Source organism: Lissotriton vulgaris, chromosome 9 (assembly GCF_964263255.1).
Source record: "Lissotriton vulgaris chromosome 9, aLisVul1.2, whole genome shotgun sequence".
NCBI lineage: Eukaryota > Metazoa > Chordata > Amphibia > Caudata > Salamandridae > Lissotriton > Lissotriton vulgaris.
Genome location: NC_141697.1, coordinates 570543468 through 570560940, shown reverse-complemented (window position 1 = coordinate 570560940; position 17473 = coordinate 570543468). Strand labels below are relative to the sequence as shown.

General features: G+C 45.6%; 1 protein-coding gene across 1 annotated transcript in view; it reads right to left on the bottom strand.

Moving 5' to 3' along the window:
* The window catches only part of LOC147691846 (potassium channel subfamily K member 13-like), a 79830-nt gene extending 62357 nt beyond the window's left edge, over window positions 1-17473 (bottom strand). Inside the window, exon 1 of the mRNA XM_086936690.1 lies at window positions 17017-17473. Within this exon, the coding sequence (XP_086792816.1) occupies window positions 17017-17473 (457 nt within the window). The remainder of the gene's footprint in view (window positions 1-17016) is intronic.

Sequence of the window (17473 nt, the reverse complement as noted above, 5' to 3'; positions counted from 1 at the left end):
CCACTTTATTGATGGACAAATGTAATTAGCATTTCGCTGAAGTGTGAAGTTCAAGACTTGGAAGCAAAAAGTAAGCAACCTTCCACTCTCTGCCCCCACAGAGAGTGATCTGCATATTGTGGACCCAAAGGAGCAATATTTTTGTGAAATATCTTTAGAAAACAATATGTTTGTCAACAATACTCCGTCATACAATAATTATTTGGGGACAGACGGTCCTGACTGGAAAATTACTGTTTCAGCAAGTGCTAACCACTTTTGTTCCTGGCCTACTGAAAGCAGCTCTGAGTTGCCATGAAGCCTAACAGCACAGCTTTTCTAGTTGTTACATTTCTGTCCTAAGTGCTGCAGAAGCATACCACCATCCAAAGGGAACATTAAGGTTTCAATTACTGCGGTCAATCACTGTCACAGTATACACGTACCAGCTTACTTTCACAGGCACACATTTCTGCAGCTTGTACCTGTGGGTGCTGAAACTAACAATATACATAAGAGAAGCAATGATACTTCCTTGGTCTCAATATCATCCACTACATAAGTTATTTTAGATAGGCAATACAGAACATGAACTTCCCTTGTGCCAGTTCTATTTAACTAGCAGATGCAGGGCAGTTAGCACCTGGCCTCTACTTAAGACCTCTTGGATTTCCAGTATGCAATCTCTTTCAAGACTGCCTGATACTCTAATATTACTGTCTTGGGCTTGTTTAAGATATTACTGACCAGCCAACCAGTATTGCAATCGACTCTCATGCACACCTCAGTAATACTTCTAGAACTATCTGTGTTCCCTTTGGGAATGTTGAGATTTCTACATCACAGGCCTAAATGTACCTTCACCCCAAATTGGATGCAAGAGTTGTCATAACAATGTCACTGTGTCCAATTTGTACAAGTGAAAAGCTCACATATTTTGGTAGATGATTCTTTGATCTTTGTGGGCTGAAATCTTACGAACCATCCCCTAAAAAAAGGAAGTTGTCTTCTGCCCTTCTCATGAGAGCTAGGACAGTCATGGTTCACTGTGTAGGGCACTCATATATAGACATTGTTACAGATCATATTTATATCCACCTCTGACTCCTGCCTGGGTATCAGATACCGGTTTGGTTCTATCTGATTTGTGACCGTCTTTTATATTCATTGTAAATATCTTGTACCAAAACGTACATCATGTAAATATGTAATATTGATTTACCAGTATAGCGTACACCGGGTAAAGTGTAATTTCTGGTTCCTGTATTCTTCCTCTTTGACATTGTTCTCCCAAGAGGCAGCTTCAATGCTTCAAGCACTAGGGTGTCTAAAATGTACTCTCTAAGACCAAACGTACGCTTTTGGCGGTCAGTTTAATTGATTTAGGGAATAGGTAAGACGAGTAGATTTCTTTGCAGGACAAGTAGTTTTCTGCACAATTTTGTCCACTGGACAAGTACATTTTTTAAACAATTCCACACCCCTGCCCCCACCCCTTGTTGTTTGCCCCCACGCTCCCTGAGTGGCTTCTACTCAACCCACCTGTTTGTTTTGCTTTTGAACCCGCCCCCCTCCCGCTGTCCGTGTTTCTTGTTGCTTTTGGGTTGAGCACTCCATGGGAGTGTATGCGTGTTACAGTTGTCTGAGTTGGGCATATCTTTTCCACTGCAATCTGTTGGCCATGTGCTTCTTTCTGCCGCTCTATATTGTGCTTGTCCTCATGTCTCGCTCTGTCCCCAATTGCTTCTCCTTGCCAACAGTTGTACCCTACTCTTAAACCTGTTGCTTCTCCAGCCCATCCCCTCACTTTACGTTACTTCTCTCCATCCGTCCACTCCTTCACTCGCGCCCGTTGCTTCTTCACACCAGCCCCCCTCCCCTTGTTGTTTGACCCCACGCTCCCTGTGTGGCTTCTATTCAACCCACCTGTTTGTTTTGCTTTTGTTGTTAACATTTGTCCATAGTGGTAAAAAAAAAGAAAAACATAAGGCTCATCATTGGGATTGCTGCAGAAAAAGGCCAAAAACTTGACAAATTCAATGGGTGTCAAGGGCGAGAGCGGTTGGTTTTGCTAATGATTGTTTACGTCTAATTTGACAGCACAGCTAGCTGCTGACCTCAGTGGTCTTTAGCTCTACCAAGAGGAGTAATTCTATCACGTTTTGGTATTGGCTGTTTGATGTATCTTTCAGTTTCATATGATACGCTTCCATTGAAAGACATGAGCAACTATGTTATTGCAAAAGTATACTGGTTTGTCTTACATGTTTTATTCTAGATGTGTATTGCATATAGAAAGCAATCTGTTTTTTTTTCACAGCTGGAGGTTTTTATTATGTTTTATTCTGGAAGGTCTACAATCATGTCATCTAGGATGCTGCCTAGGCCAACGTCGTTTTATTGAGAGGGCACTTGTTCTAGACTTAAACTTGGCATGTGATTTTAGTTGTCTTACATATCCAGGGTGATTGGTTTGCCTCTTCCCCAGGGAACGGTGTGAGTCACAGATTTGCACATATGTTTACATCTACACATGCTCATAAGGCCACACAATCCAGCTGCCTACTGCATAAATAGGCATTGACAACGCCATTTGGCTTCGTGTTAACGCACAAAAACAGAGGCATGCACAAATGCATCTTGCAGACAATAACATGATAAAACATTCCTTTTTGGCTTTGTCCATGGTATTCTATTTACAGATCGGGTGTTTTAGGGCAGTCTTAAAGGAGGGAGTGCCTAATTGCCTGTGCAGAGGGATTGAAAACTCGACCCAAACAGTAGCCCCTGGTGAGAGAGTTGAAATGCCACACACACACACACACACACACAAATTTGGCGTCTGAGTGCAACAGAATATTTGCTTTATAGGGCTCTGGCCCTAGCATGGTCCTGCAAACTAGTCAGTATTTAATATAGTGTTGTGTGTTTTTGCTAGCCATCCAGCCCGGTGTCAACATTGAGAGGAGTGCTTGTTTTCGAAGTTGTTCTGAAGTTGTATTCTGGGAGGATAAAACCCCCGAGAAGGGAGTTCTTATTAGGAAAGTTAGTCAAGAGAGATAACTTGCGGTGAGCCAGATGTTTTACTCTTAAAGAGGGTGGCTCCGAGTATGAGGATATGCTCCAAAATATAGTTGGAATAAGAGTGCATAATGTTTGAAGGATTGTAAAAGGAGGGTGTAGGCCGGGGGATCAGTGTAGTGAGGATTCTTTCAGCCTGAGATTCCCGATGGATTGATAATTGTTGGAGGGGCAAACACCTGGAACATCACATGACTGAACAACTGGCATAGTGCAGGTAACATTAAATTGAAAGCCACCAGAGTTGGTATCAATATCCTATTACTGCAAAACACTCCTTCAAGCTGCTCTGGAACAGAACGGGATATGCACGGGGTTCTCAGGTGATTTCCACAAACATTTGCAAGTACTACAACGCAGCACTCTCATTTTATAGTGTGCCATTCACCCCATGAGCTGCCAGACGCCACCTCGGCTCCTACTGCTTCTGCCACCGCGCTCGTGTGTGTGTGGCTGGCTCTGGGTGTGTGTGTGTGGCTCTGGGTGTGTGTGTGTGGCTCTGTGTGTGTGTGTGTGGTAGTAATTGCTGTCTGCTGAGCTCGTCCGTAGGGTACAATAGGTCTCACATTTGCGAGAGATTAAGCTAATGGCAATGTAAATGACAGTGCCATTTATTTATCTGTTTTCAAAACCAACACATAAATACCAATTTTGTCATTTACAATGCCAATAGCTCTAACTTTTCCAAAGGCGAAACCATTGCATTGTAAATGCTTGTTATAATGAGGGAGGAGAAAGCAACACGGGAGGAGAAAGCAACACAGAGGGCGGAAGCGGCGAAGGGGAAGGAGGTGGAGCAACATGTGGGGGGACGCAACAGTAAGAACCTGAATAGCGTGGAGAAAAACAAATGGGAGAGAGAGAGAGCAACGTGAAATGTGGGGCAGAAAAGCAAACGGGTGAGAGAGAGAGCAATGTAAAGCTAGGATTAGAAGCACCCGTGTGAGAAAGCAACATGGGCGGGAAGTACAGCAGGGCAAGCACATCACAGAGGAGGGTGGGAAAAGGCACAAGGGTGAAAGAGATCATGGAGCGTGGAAAGGGAAGAGTATAGCACACTAGGGAGCAAGCTAGAAAATACATGCACTCTTGTGGAGTGATTAAGACAAAAAAGTGAGCAGTGGTAAAACACAAGTTAATTGGAAATGCTCCAAGAGCAAGACAGTCAGAAGATGGACAAGGAAAGACATCAAATACTAAGTAGACAAATGAAAGAGACAGTAAAGCCAACTACAGATAAGCAGTGGGTGAGCTGCATGCCCATCCCTCTATTTTTTGGTAAGCCCAGAATATTTTTTTCACAACCAGTCCAGACAGCGCTGCGCTCCCTGGTAGGCTCGACCTAAAAAGAGAGGTCCATGGGTTTCCAAATATCTAACAGCACATCACATTGAAACGAGTTTGAATTTAAAAAAGCACCGACTACATAAGAAAAGGTGAAAGAGAGCAAGAGTGGTGATCTCGAGGATAAACTACACTGAGAAGGGAGGGGTAGGGACTTATAAAATTCCTTGGCAAGCACACCTGTTCACAATCTTACATCCTTCAATTTAAAAGAGCTGTGGAAAGGCTAGACACAATAGAGCCCTAAAAGGAAACCAGAAAGACAGATTAAAAGTGTTAATTTAATGTTTTACATAGCAAACTGGAGCACCAGGATAGGCATGAAGTCATTCAGTGAAGATTGTCCTGTACACTAATCAGAAAGCTGTCCTACCCTTTTTTAACTCTGGAGAGAATAGTGATTTTTATCCCTTCTAGCCCCAAAAGAAACCTAAGTTTGGGCTGTGGTACCAGAACAGCTGTTTCAGATATGCTTGGCATAAATATTAACTCCTAACCATCTTCTATAAAAATATTGCGCCAATGGAATTAATATTAGAAGATCTATAACCAATAGACAAACGTTTGTACAAATTATATTTAGGATACAGTATTTATCCACGGATACATGAAATCACCTCTATAGGTTCATCTCTATATTCCTGTTATTTTAGCCTCAACTCCACCAAGTTTTCTGTGTACTGTCAGATCACCCGGTCAGGAACTGATTCACAATGGGATCCTCCTGTGCAAATCACCCTGTCTGCAAAATAAATTGCCCCAGCACCGTGAGGACTCCCGCACCCGCCGAGGCGTCTCTTCCTCATATGCCGCTTGATCATTGTGCTAGGTGGGCACTGCCATCTTGATATTCATGGCATAAAAGGTGTTCTCTCCAGCTTCAGACCTCCAAAGGTGCAATATAGAAACTTCCAAAGGGTGCAGTAATAGCACAGGAGGTATTGTACCTCTCCCTTGTTTGTTACTCTTGGACCCGCACCAGACCAGGGATGCATCCAGTTTAAACTACGGTAATGTGGAGCCCATAGAAAGGACTGTCTTACCACAACCTGTGCAGCCATGCCGACAGATTATATATTTTTTTAAACTATACCATTGGCCAGAAATTTCTCTTGCCATGTACTCATCAAATATTACTCGTATTTGAGTCTCTATCGTACTTTACCCACCTGGAGTAGCTTGGACTGCTCGCCCTCATCAAAGTCTGCAGAGGAGGCTAAAAGAAGACTAAAGTTCCTCAAATTTAAGGGACAAGAGGCAATACTCGTCCCTTTAATTTACACTTGCCTCTTAAAAACACCCTCCCTCTCCGAACCCACAGGAATCTACTGCGGAGTACCTCGGGGATCATCACTCAGCCCAACCCTTTTCAACATCTACCTGTCCCCCCTTGCTGCCATCGTCAGACAGCTCGGCCTCAGCATAGTATACAACACCGACGACACCCTGCTCATCCTCTCCCTCACCAAGGACCCCACCACCACCAGACTCAACTTCCAGGAAGGAATGCAAGACGTTGCATCCTGGATGAGCAACAGCTGCCTGAAGAGCAACTCGAAGAAGAGAGAAGTCCTCCTCCTCGGAACCACCCCGTCAACATGGAATAACACCTCGGCAGCCCTCTGACTCCCACGAACCATTCCAGAAACCTCGGCATCGTACTCGACTCCTCCCTCTCCATGAACCGACAGGTCAACACTGTTGCTTCCAGCTGCTTCAACACCCTCCATATCCTCTGCAAGACCTTCCAATGGATCCCCCCCCCCCCGAGTTAAGGAAGGCAGTCACCCACGCACTCCTAACCAGCAGACTGGACTACGGAAACGCCCTCTATGCCGGTATCAACAAGTCTCTACTTCGCAAGCTCCAGATAATACAGAACACCGCAGCCAGAATCGTCCTCTGTATCCCTCGACACAAGCACATCAGCCAACACCTACGGAACCTCCACTGGCTCCCATTGTGAAGAACGTCACTTTCAAGATACTCATCGACGCCTACAAATGTCTTCACAACACCAGACCCCAATACCTCAATGAGAGGAACGGCTCCCACGTACCCAAAAGGAACCTCCGATCCACCAACCTCGCCCCCGCCGAAATTCCATGCATCCGCAGAGCCAGAACAGGGGGAAGAGCCTTCTCCTACACCACGACCAGGACCTGGAACGAGCTCCTGCTCAACATCAGACTCACCCCCTCCCTGAACTCCTTCTGGAAGGCGCTCAAGACCTGGCTCTTCAACAGAACTGCTGACACCCCCTCACCCCCCCCCCCCCCCTCCCCATCCCTGCAGCGCCTTGAGACCCTCACGGGTGAGTAGTGCGCTTTCAACTCCTTGATTACTTGTTACACAGATTGCCCAGTTTTCCTTGAGCTTCCGTGGCCAACAAGAACTGGCCTGATAACTGTACACCTTCTTTTCAAATCATACTCTGAAAACAAAATGTATTAATATGTTTCAACCTCAAGTATAGTTATATATGCTTTTATCATAACATATAAGTAATACACAAAGTGTTTTTCGTTTAAACGACCTTATTAATGATTTTGGGAGACATAAATACACGGCTACATATTTCTTCAAATTGCATGCAAATGTCACAGAGGAACACACTGATGGTCTCAGCTTGAAGCTATTCAGTAGCAAGGCATTTATGCTAAAGATCTCTGTCTTGAGTTGAGCTTGTAAGGGGGCCTGTGGTTGCTAAAATGGATCCCTGAAAAAAGCAGAGGCTTGTAACAAATTTTTTATACTACACAAGTCATGGACATTCAAAAAGATATAAGTTCGGAAACGGCTACAGATGATATTTGAGCCAATACGGAGGTCAAATCAGACCTTGGTATTCCCTATCAGTCAAGAATAAATAACTACCCTCAGTTCTTCATTGAGTATTCAGATAAATCTGAAATGCAAAGTCTCCTAAATAACTAACTCCTACTTGCCACGATTATAATTGTCTACCTGCACTGGAAGCGATTTTTGATTGGGTCCGTTTATTCAGTTTATTAATACAAGTTGGTGAATAAGGATTAAAGTGAATTATATTTGTGATGGGGCTAATTACACCTTTTAGATTCTTTAAACAGGGCCAAATGCAATGATCGTGACTGGGATGTCCCGCTCACAAAATTCCATTTTGATAGAATAGTTCCATCAGATGCATTTTAATAAGTTTTTCCTAACATAATTGCCCGTAGCTGGGATGGTTTTTGCACATGCTAATATACTGGATTACCTACATAACACTGTTAGCATAGCTTGGTGAGTAGAAAAAGTAAAACTTACAAGTGAGATGGAACCCTTGGCGTCCCTGGTGCGGGCTGAGGATTGCCTCCGCGGTTGGGAATGGCCACTCACGGACACAGACAAGATTGCGTTGTACGTGGATGATGTGCTTGTCTTCCTGTCCGACCCCGCCTCCTCCTGACCACAGTGCCTCCGAATCTTGCACGATTTCGAGTGTGCCGGAGGGCTGCGGCTTAACCCCGTAAAGTCTGTGCTAGTCCCCCTGCACCTCTCTAGAGAGTGCTTCAAGTGGCAGTCCACCATACCGCTCCGGCGGCTGTCTTTTAAGTATCTGGGGATCTGGATCACCCTTCTTCCCGACCTGGGCTGTTCCCTCAACGTGGCCCCCTTGGTTAAGAAGGCTAAAGAGGATCTCCAAAAATGGAGTGCGCAGCCTCTGAACCCCCTGGGGAGGGTAGCTTTGTTTAAAATGATGATCCTCCCCAGGTTCCTCTACGTCCTCCAGAACACCCCTTTCTGGTATTCCAAGGTCTGGTTCAAGAAACTGGACAGTCTCATCACAAAGTTCCTCTGGAGTGGTGGAAGGGCCCAGGTGGCTTTGTCTGTCTCCCAGATTCCCTCTTATGATGGGGGCATGGGAATGACACACCTATATGTGTACTTTCTGGCGGTGCGCCTATTAGTGATACACGAATGGTGTAATGGGGGCTGGTCGGACCCTGCCTATAGGCTTGAACTGAGCGAACTGGGGATAATGGGCGTCCAAGCCATGATATATGGGGAACCCATTTCGAGCCGACTTCCGGAGGTGACGCGCTCAGTACTACTGGCCTGGCGGGCCTCGCTCTGAAACACGGGGTGGTCGGGAAAGCTTACCCACTGCACCCCCCGTTGGCAGGGGGCCTGGCTTCGGGAAGTCAGTGGGTTGAGGGGCTGTAAACCTTGGGACCTCATTGGTATCTCCCAATTAGGGGATGTGTGCGAAAGAGGCCAGATGTTGTCCTTCTGGGAGCTCCAAACCCGTTACTCCTTACACTCCTTGCAACACTATAAATATCTGCAGTTGAGACACGCCCTTCTCACACACATCACAAGCGACACAAGGCTCCCTGAATACAGCCTCACCGAGGATCAGACGCTGCTGGGGGACTTGGGTAGGGGGGGGGGGGGTCTCCTGAATCTACCGTACTCTAGTCAATAACACCCCCACATAGCTAGATAAGTTGAGGGATCAATGGGTGGAATGGGTGGGCCATCTTGACGATGTGGACTGGCGCGACGCACTTATGGCCCCTAGAATAGTTACCGTCTTGGCGAAACTCTAGCTGGTTCAGTTATACTACCTACATGCAACGTACCTCACCCCCCTGCGCCTTCAGAGAGCGGGGTTGCGCCCAGATGAGTTGTGCGTGCGATGCAAGCATATTCCGGCCAACTTCCTCCACATGGTTTGGTTGTGCCCCCGCTTGGAGCAGTTCTGGGGTTCCATTGAGGGAAAATTAACAGAGGTGCTAGGCTGGGATGTTCCCCATGAACCGCGTCACTCCTTGTTGGGAATCACTGACGGGATGGATGGGTCCAGGTCTGACAAGTTATTTTACAACACAGCTATGATGGTGGCCAGGCGGGTCATTGCGGCGGCCTGGATAAGCCCTAATCCTCCCACCCTGGAGAAGTGGGGAAATGGGGTGGACTGGTGTGCGACCCAAGAGAAAGCCCTGTATACAGTGAAGGGGCGTGCCAAGAGATACCGTAGAGTGTGGGGGAAGTGGCTGGGGGGCGGTGGAAGGCCCCGTTTGACTGGATTCCAGCTTTTACTAGGGGTTCCTAAACAAAGGGATCTTGATTGGGGGGTATAACGATGAAGTAAATGAACTTATACCTGTGATTTCTATGCTCTGGCTGATCTGTACCTTTATGTTTTTAAAATTATTAAAAATGTGCTTATCAAAAAAAACTTACAAGTTAATTTAGAAATAGAAGAACAATGAAATGCTGGGAGCTTCACTGAAGACTAATAGAGTGGCAGACTGACAATAATGGCTGGTATAGACCTCCTTCTCCAACATTCCAGTATGGCCCTTCATGTTTCTCTCTTTTTAATTTGTAACAGTGTACCCCCACTTGGGTAGAATGATCTAATAGCTACACCCCGGACGACAGGAGTTAAAATCCTTCTCTCATATAGGCCCTCACCTGCAGTTTGGCGCTATAACTTGGAGAGGGCCTTTAAGTTCTGGTATACCTCCAGTTGTGGGCTATAATGCTATAAAAGAGTGTTGGACTGTTGAGAGTTCCAATGAAGCCAGCAGAGTGAGAGAGGGCCGCTAAAGGCTAGTACATGGTCTCTAAAAGGGGAGTGGCCAAAGAACGGTCATTAAAAATTCAAGAGGCATGGCCGATCTGAATAACGACGAGGGTTAAAACATGTGAACTAGAACCCCATGCTTCAAACAGATGCCATATGTCCACTATTTGGGTGTCGTTCTGTGAGTTTTTTGGTTTTGCAATAAAACGCATCACACTACAACGAACATGTGCCTAAGACAGGCCAGGCTTATTAGCATTGTCCATGAGTGTTATCAGTTTTAGATATATGAGTAACAATGTTATTGTTGTGAATAATTAGAATTTGAAATGTTTCAATTCTGAAAATGTAAGATTGCGAACTAAGTAAGTTTTGGAGGCTTTCAGTCACTCGTATTCTCCCCTTCACACCACTTTCCTCTGCAATCTTTCACTCGGTTAGACACTTATGCCCTTTTTCTCCCAACATCTGCTTCCATGTAATCACTGCATTTTCACTCTGCCCTCATGCATGTACCCCTTGCATCATTCACCTCCTATTCACCATCACACACACATGCACTCGATTTCTCTCCTCAACACAGCATTTGCTTTTGGTTTGGTGCTGTCAGTATTTCAACAAATACACAAATCACTACAGACACATTCACATACAATGGTAATTACCACTGGCATATGTGCGACCATCGGCCTGCGTGCTCTGCAGAGAGGCCTAGGATTGGATGAGCATGAGGTCTAAACACCTCTATGACCCACTGAGAGGCGCTGCGAGAAACTCACTCTGCCTTCAGCCTCAACCCCAGAGTTCCAATCGCTCCCTGTTACAAATGCACATTCACATCTAGAAAACAACCAGACACTTAGAGGCGACTCCATCCATCTTACGCTTTACAGGAGAACTACAGAAAAACAATATCTGGAAAAATCTAATATTGCTAGGAAAGGCAAAATGAAATAAAACATTAAGTCTAAACAAGGACTGCATCGCTGGCACGGATTACTTTAAGTGTGTTTATAGAGCCATTGCTGAGAAATCAATGAGGGTTTGTGTCTGTAAAACTAAGGGGCATATTATCAAGCCGGGCGAAATGAAATTATCGCCGCTTTAGCGGCCGTTTTCAGCCACTAAGCGGCGATAATTTCATCGCCCTATTAGCAAGCTGTTGCTAACATCAGTTAACGACAGCTTTTAGGTCATAGCGAGCGGTTTGGGGCCCGCTTTGCTTGTCAGCGATATTTATCGCTAATGACATGCAAAGTGGGCGCACCCACCTGTTAGCAACTAAAAACAGTCGCTAACATCGCTTTCGCCTATTACAACGCAGGCGTAGCAATGGAAATATTTGTGCTAAGCGCGAATATCTCCAAAAGCTAACGCCTGCTCAGACCAGTTCTTAGCCATTATATCCAATGGGAGGTGGATATTAGGGCTAAGACCCTATTGGCGTTAATGCGTGAATATCGCTGTATTCTCAGCAATATGCACGCATTTCGCCGCTATCGCTTTAGAGATAAACGTTGCTAATAGCACGTTATCTCTGCGATAATATCCGGCGATGCTTGGCGATAGAAAAAAAACTTGCTATGCCCATTTAGCGATAAATATCGCTAGCTGTTGGTAATATGCCCCTAAGAGCAAGAATATAGGATCCAGAAGGGACCCGGTTCTCAGTAATTTTTCTAATTACAGCCGGTGAGAGCACTGGCAAGACCCAAACCCTTAAAGCCCTGGTATAGACCGTCTCTAACACGTGTGCCCTGGTTTGGTCAGAGGTTCTAAAGCGTTTTAACCCTGCCCGTCTGGTAATTGCCCCCTACCTGCTTGTAAGAGGCCCTCGTCTAGTTATTGGCTCTTGATATAACGTGCCCGGTCCTGTCTGGCCTTGTGAGACAGGGTGGGGCTCTAAACGACGGGCATTGCCCTCGGAGCGGGTTAAAATGCTTCGGTGAATGCCAGGGGGTGGTCTAAGGCTCGAAGGGAGTGCAAGCAACTTTGCATGAGGGGCCCCCTGCAAATTATACGGAGGGGCCCCAGGAGCTCTTCTCTCAGGCCAGGGGCCCGCAACCCGTGCACGGATAATTTTACGCCACTGGTTTTCATATTTTCTGGCACATATAAAGAAAAACAAAAAATACCCAGCCGACAGAATGTTTCTGCTTTTGTTCTGCTGGGTGCTTATCGCTGATGTGTCCCTCTGAATGCTAAACTACTCCCTGCAAAATCCCCCCCCCCCCTCCCCCCAAAATGCTCCTTTACATCTCAGATCTTAAAATATTCTCTGACACATCTTCCGTTCCCGCTCATTATCTCTGATTCACAGTCCTCTTCAGCCAGAGCCCCAATAATAGGCAATAATGGATGTTCACAGAGGCGCTGCAGGGGGGCGTGCAAAGAGAAGGGGAGGGGGGAGGAGTGCGAAGAGGGGAAGGCGGGCGAGGGCAGGAGTAGATGAAGGAGGAAGGCACGAGAGGGGACGAGGAGCGGGCGGAGAGGGGAATTTGAAAAGGGAACGGGGAGGGAGAGTTGAGGGCTGGGAAGAGGGATGATGAGAACGAAGGAAGGAAAAGAAAGGTGAGGCTGTGGAGAAAAGTGTGAGGTGAAGGAGAGAGAGAAGGGAAGGAGCTGAGGGCGGAAAGGGTCATTCAGTGCTTATTTTGAGCAGGTGGTTTCCGGTGCGCCGCACCGGCAATTAATTGTCAACACCGGATCTTATTACAGCTGCCACATGGTGGCGCTGTTTGCGTAATATAAAGCCGAACGCAACAACAGTTTAGTCAGCAAATAGACATTAAAACCTGCCTTCTGAGCCATTCTTACAGCTGTGTGGGCCTTGACCAGTCTGCTTTGTCACTCTTGAAGCCATGTCAGAGCTAGTAGTTGTGTATGTACTGTCATTGGCAGCGCTGGCAGTGGCAATGGGTGCTGCAAGCTGGCGTGGCCTCCTGAAGAGGGCCCGACACTTATTTATTTTGATTTTTTTTCTTTACAAATTAAGCACTGGCGAGGGGAAAGGAGAAAGGGTGGGGGAGGTAAGGCATTGAAAGAGGTGATGGGTAAGAGTATGCTGGGGTGAAGTGGAGATGAGAGGGGGAGGGGTTAACAAGGTGATGGGAAGAAGTTAGAAGGGATAATGACGCCAGAAGGGGCAAGCCACGGAAATGCAGAGGGGTGGAATGGAGCCAAGGGGTGATGGGATGCGCTTAGCTGTCTAGTCTCCCAGGTCCATGTGTGATGTGTTGCTCCAGTCCACGTTTTTTAATTTGGATTCTGGGACTTGTAGTCCCGTTTATAAGGGAATAAACAAGACTATAAATTCCAGAATTCAAAGAAAACCCCTGGACTGGAGCAGCACATCACTCATGGACCAAGGTACATGGCAGGGCTGGGTGAGGAAAAAGAACTTGGAAGAGGGAAAGGAAAGGGTATTTAGGAGCAGACATATAGGGACGAGGCGTAGGAGAGGCATGAGAGTGAGGAACAGAGGGTTAGGAAGAGTTAGGTGTGGATAAAAGGCCAGAGTAGAGAGGTGAAGTAGTGGTACGAGGATGAACAAACAAGTGTGAGAAGGGTTGGATGAGGTGAGTTGTGTTTTGGATGTGGTAGAGAGTTTCAATGCAGCAAGTACAACTGGGCGTGTGGTGACAAGACTAGGAGCCTGATTCACAAAGGTAACTTACACTTTTAGGGAAGTTTATACATTTTGGAATAAGTTTACTACTTTTCTGTATTCACCAGCTGCACTTTTGTAGTAACTTACAAGTAAGTGCTCCCTTACAGAGATGGAAACGCTGGAACACATAATTTGCTTGTGTCTCGAATTATTAGACATTAGAAAGAAACTGTTAAAACATTATTTTAATACAGAAGGGACAAGAACAAAATGTGAGGCTATTCTATTCTATTATGCTTTTGGGGCACCACCCCAAGCAGGTAGGACAGGTGACACATTTTTTATCTTTAGCGATCAGAAGATGGGAAGGTAAATCTCAAACAATGTAATCTGGCGAATATCTAGAAGAAAAAGGTCTGTTTTTTAACGCTTTTATTTAAACTTTTTTAGATCTTGGAGAGGGGCTGGATATTTATTATTTATTATAATGTTTTAATGCTTCACATATTGTGTATGGTTTTAAATAACTGAAACAATAAAATACTATCATCACCAATAGTAATTTACACTTTTGTATTAAGTGTAGCACTGCACATGGTCAACCACTGGTACTGCAATACCCTCCCCCAGAAAACAGTGAAGGTGGAAACTTACTTGTAATGTATAAGTAATAAAAAAGTGTAATTAATACAAAAGTGTAAGTTGCTGCAAAATTGCAGTTTGTAAATATGGAAAAATTGTAAATTGACTAAAAAAGTGGGAGTTATTGCAAAAATGCAGTTTGTGAATAGCACTTTGTAGTACTGTTTGTGGTACTACAAAGCGTACTTCAAAGTGCAGTTTGTGAATCAGGCTCTGAGTGCATCTCTGTGACAAACAGTTTGAGTGCGGTGAGGAGAGTGGCTTGGTGTGAAGAGCACTGAGTGGGGCTGGCTGAATTTGAATGTGGTGAGGAGAATCTGTGTGTGCTACGTGTGTGCGAGCCGAGGAGATTGTGTATACTGAGGAGAATGGGTGTAGTGCGATGAATGTGTGTGAGGAGGAAGCTGAGAGCTTTGGTGAGTGTTAGGCAGGTATGATGGTCTTGCGTTGAACAAGGAATGAATGAATGAATGAATAAATGAAGGTTGTGAAATAAACGAGAGAGACCCCTTGACACCCCAGGGGATTAGGGTACTAGCAAACAGTGAAATAACAAGGTACCCCTTGGCGGAAAGCAACTTAGACGTAAGCCCATATATTTGCACCAATCTCTAACACATATAATGCATAGACAAAAAAGTTTGTTTAACAAATGCACTGTGAAACAACTGCCTATGTATATGCAACTTTTATTTTTCAATAAAAATCTTTTAAATCAAAAAAAAAAAAGGTTTTCACGTTTTATTTTTAATAAGAAGAAATGTCATCAACAATACAAGACTTTTTTTTTAAATGCGCAAAACAAATTGTAATTTCATTAAAAACATAAACAGTATGTATCACAACCATGTGCATCTAAAAATTCATAAATCTACTACAAAAACACTCATTTCCAAACACAAGCTGATTATCGTGCTTGTCAGCTGAGAACGAAAAAAGGCAATATGAGAGACAAACACAGATAGTATTATTTGTCATCAAAAATGCACATCAAAACCGACCATTATTAAACAAAATCCTAGACTTGCTTAAAAAGTCTTGTCTGCAGGAATGAGTTTGGTCTCGTGATTGTGCTGGTATGGGCGTCGACGCGTTTCGATGGCTTTTAGCAGTTATATACCATCCGATAATCAGCTTGTGTTTGGAAATGAGTGTTTTTGTAGTAGATTTATGAATTTTTAGATGCACATGGTTGTGATACATACTGTTTATGTTTTTAATGAAATTACAATTTGTTTTGCGCATTTAAAAAAAATGATTGTATTGTTGATGAAATTTCTTCTTTTTAAAAATCAAACGTGAAAACCTTTCTTTTAAACAAACTTTTTTGTCTATGCATTATTCTGTTCTATTCTATTCTATAGTTTTGGTAGAGCGCAAACAGCTGCCCCAGCAATGAGGCGTCCCGGCGCTGAGAACCCAGATCCTATCCTGAGCAGAGAAACAAGGATGAAGGGAAAATGACGGAAAAGGGAATAGAAATGTTTTCACTGCTTTCCGGAATGCCGGTAGGCTTTCTATGGAGCGAATGTGTTGCGGAAAGTCATTCCACAGCTTGGCTCTAAGGAACCTGAAGGAGCGGCCGCCCATGCGGCAGAGTTTTATGCGTGGGACGCATAAAAGGTTTTGGTTAGAGGATCTTAGATTCCGTGCCGGTGCGTAGGGAGTGAGAAGTGGTTGAAGCAGAGGGGGGGTATTGAGTTTGAGGATTTTAAAGGACATAATGAGGGTCTTGAATTTGATTCTAGAATCAACGGGTAACCAGTGTAGTTTTTTGATAGTCGCTTCGGCTGAGCATCTACGGGGGAGGCCGACCAGAGTTCTAGCCGCAGAGTTTTGCACGCGTTGGAGTCGTGCTATCGCACTTTTGTTGGCGCCAAGAAGGAGTACATTGGCGTAGTCTAGACGCGAAAGGATGGTGGCTTGGAAAATGAGTTGGCGAGTTTTGGCGTCGAAAAAGCCTAATATGTGGCTGAGGCTCCTCAGCAGGCCAATACAGGTGCCGGCCACTTTTTTGGTGTGGGCCTGAAAGTTGAGTGAGGCATCCATCCAAACGCCCAGATTTTTCACTAGGGTTTTGGGGGGGGGGGGTGGTGCCCAGGGAAGACGGCCACCAGTGCTCATTCCAGAGGCTGGTGTTTTTGCCAAGGAGTAGCACCTCTGTCTTACCGGCATTGAGTTGTAGACAATTCATTGTCATCCATTGGGCGACCGCAGAGAGTCCATTTTTGAAGTTAGAGGATGAGTTGGAAGGACCTTCTGAGAGGGCGATGGCCAGCTGTGTATCATCGGCGTACGATACTAATGTCAAGCCCCACTCTTTGGCCACTGCCGCCAAAGGCTGGACGTAGAGATTAAAAAGGGAAGGGCTCAACGCAGAGCCCTGCGGAACTCCCTGTTCAATTATATGTGTTACAGATTGGTGCAAATATATGGGCTTACGTCTAAGTTGTTTTCCGCCAAGGGATACCTTGTTATTTCACTGAATGAATGAAGGGACATTTATAGAGCGCATGGCTACCCGGAGGCCTCCCAGAGATAGCACACAAGGAGATTGTGTGATGTAAGAAAAATGTGGAAAAGTATAGTGAAGAGGGTTTTATTATGGTGAGGAAAGTTTGAGTGCAGCGAGAAGAGTTTTACTGAGTTTTCGTGAGTTTGAGTGTGATATAGGGAGTGTTGGTATGAGAAGGAGAGTTTGTGTTAAAGGGGAAGAGCTGTGTCAAGGCAAGTCTGAGGGTGGAAAAAACGTTTGAGGACAGTCAGGTGAGTTTGCTGGGAAGGGTAATATGTGTCTCACCTATGGTGGACACTACGGTCCCCACGAAGTAGAGGGCCCCGGCGAAGTCCCAGCGAGGCTTGAGTGGTTCCACCCGGACCCCAGCAGCCATGGCGAGCTCGTACTCCCTCAGGAACCGGCGCAGCTCTGCTGGGCTCACCTCGAAGTCCTGCGAGAAGGCGCTCAGAGTCCGATTCCAACGCTGCTGGTTCTCCAGCTCCACTGGGTGTTCTAGCGCTGAGAAGACTCCGGCGCCACAGAGTAAATAAGTGACCATCAGCAGGGCGAGTAGGGCAAAGCGAGCGTTATCATCGCTGGGTGGCAGGTCTGAGCACTTGGAATTGCCGCTACAACAGCAGCCCCCCGAGGCCTGGGAGCTGCTTGGCGCCATCACTCCACCATGGAAGGCACTAAAGACCGCCTTGGGGACGGCTGACCGACCCGCTGCATTCTCCAAAAGCTCCCTGCCCAGAGGCAT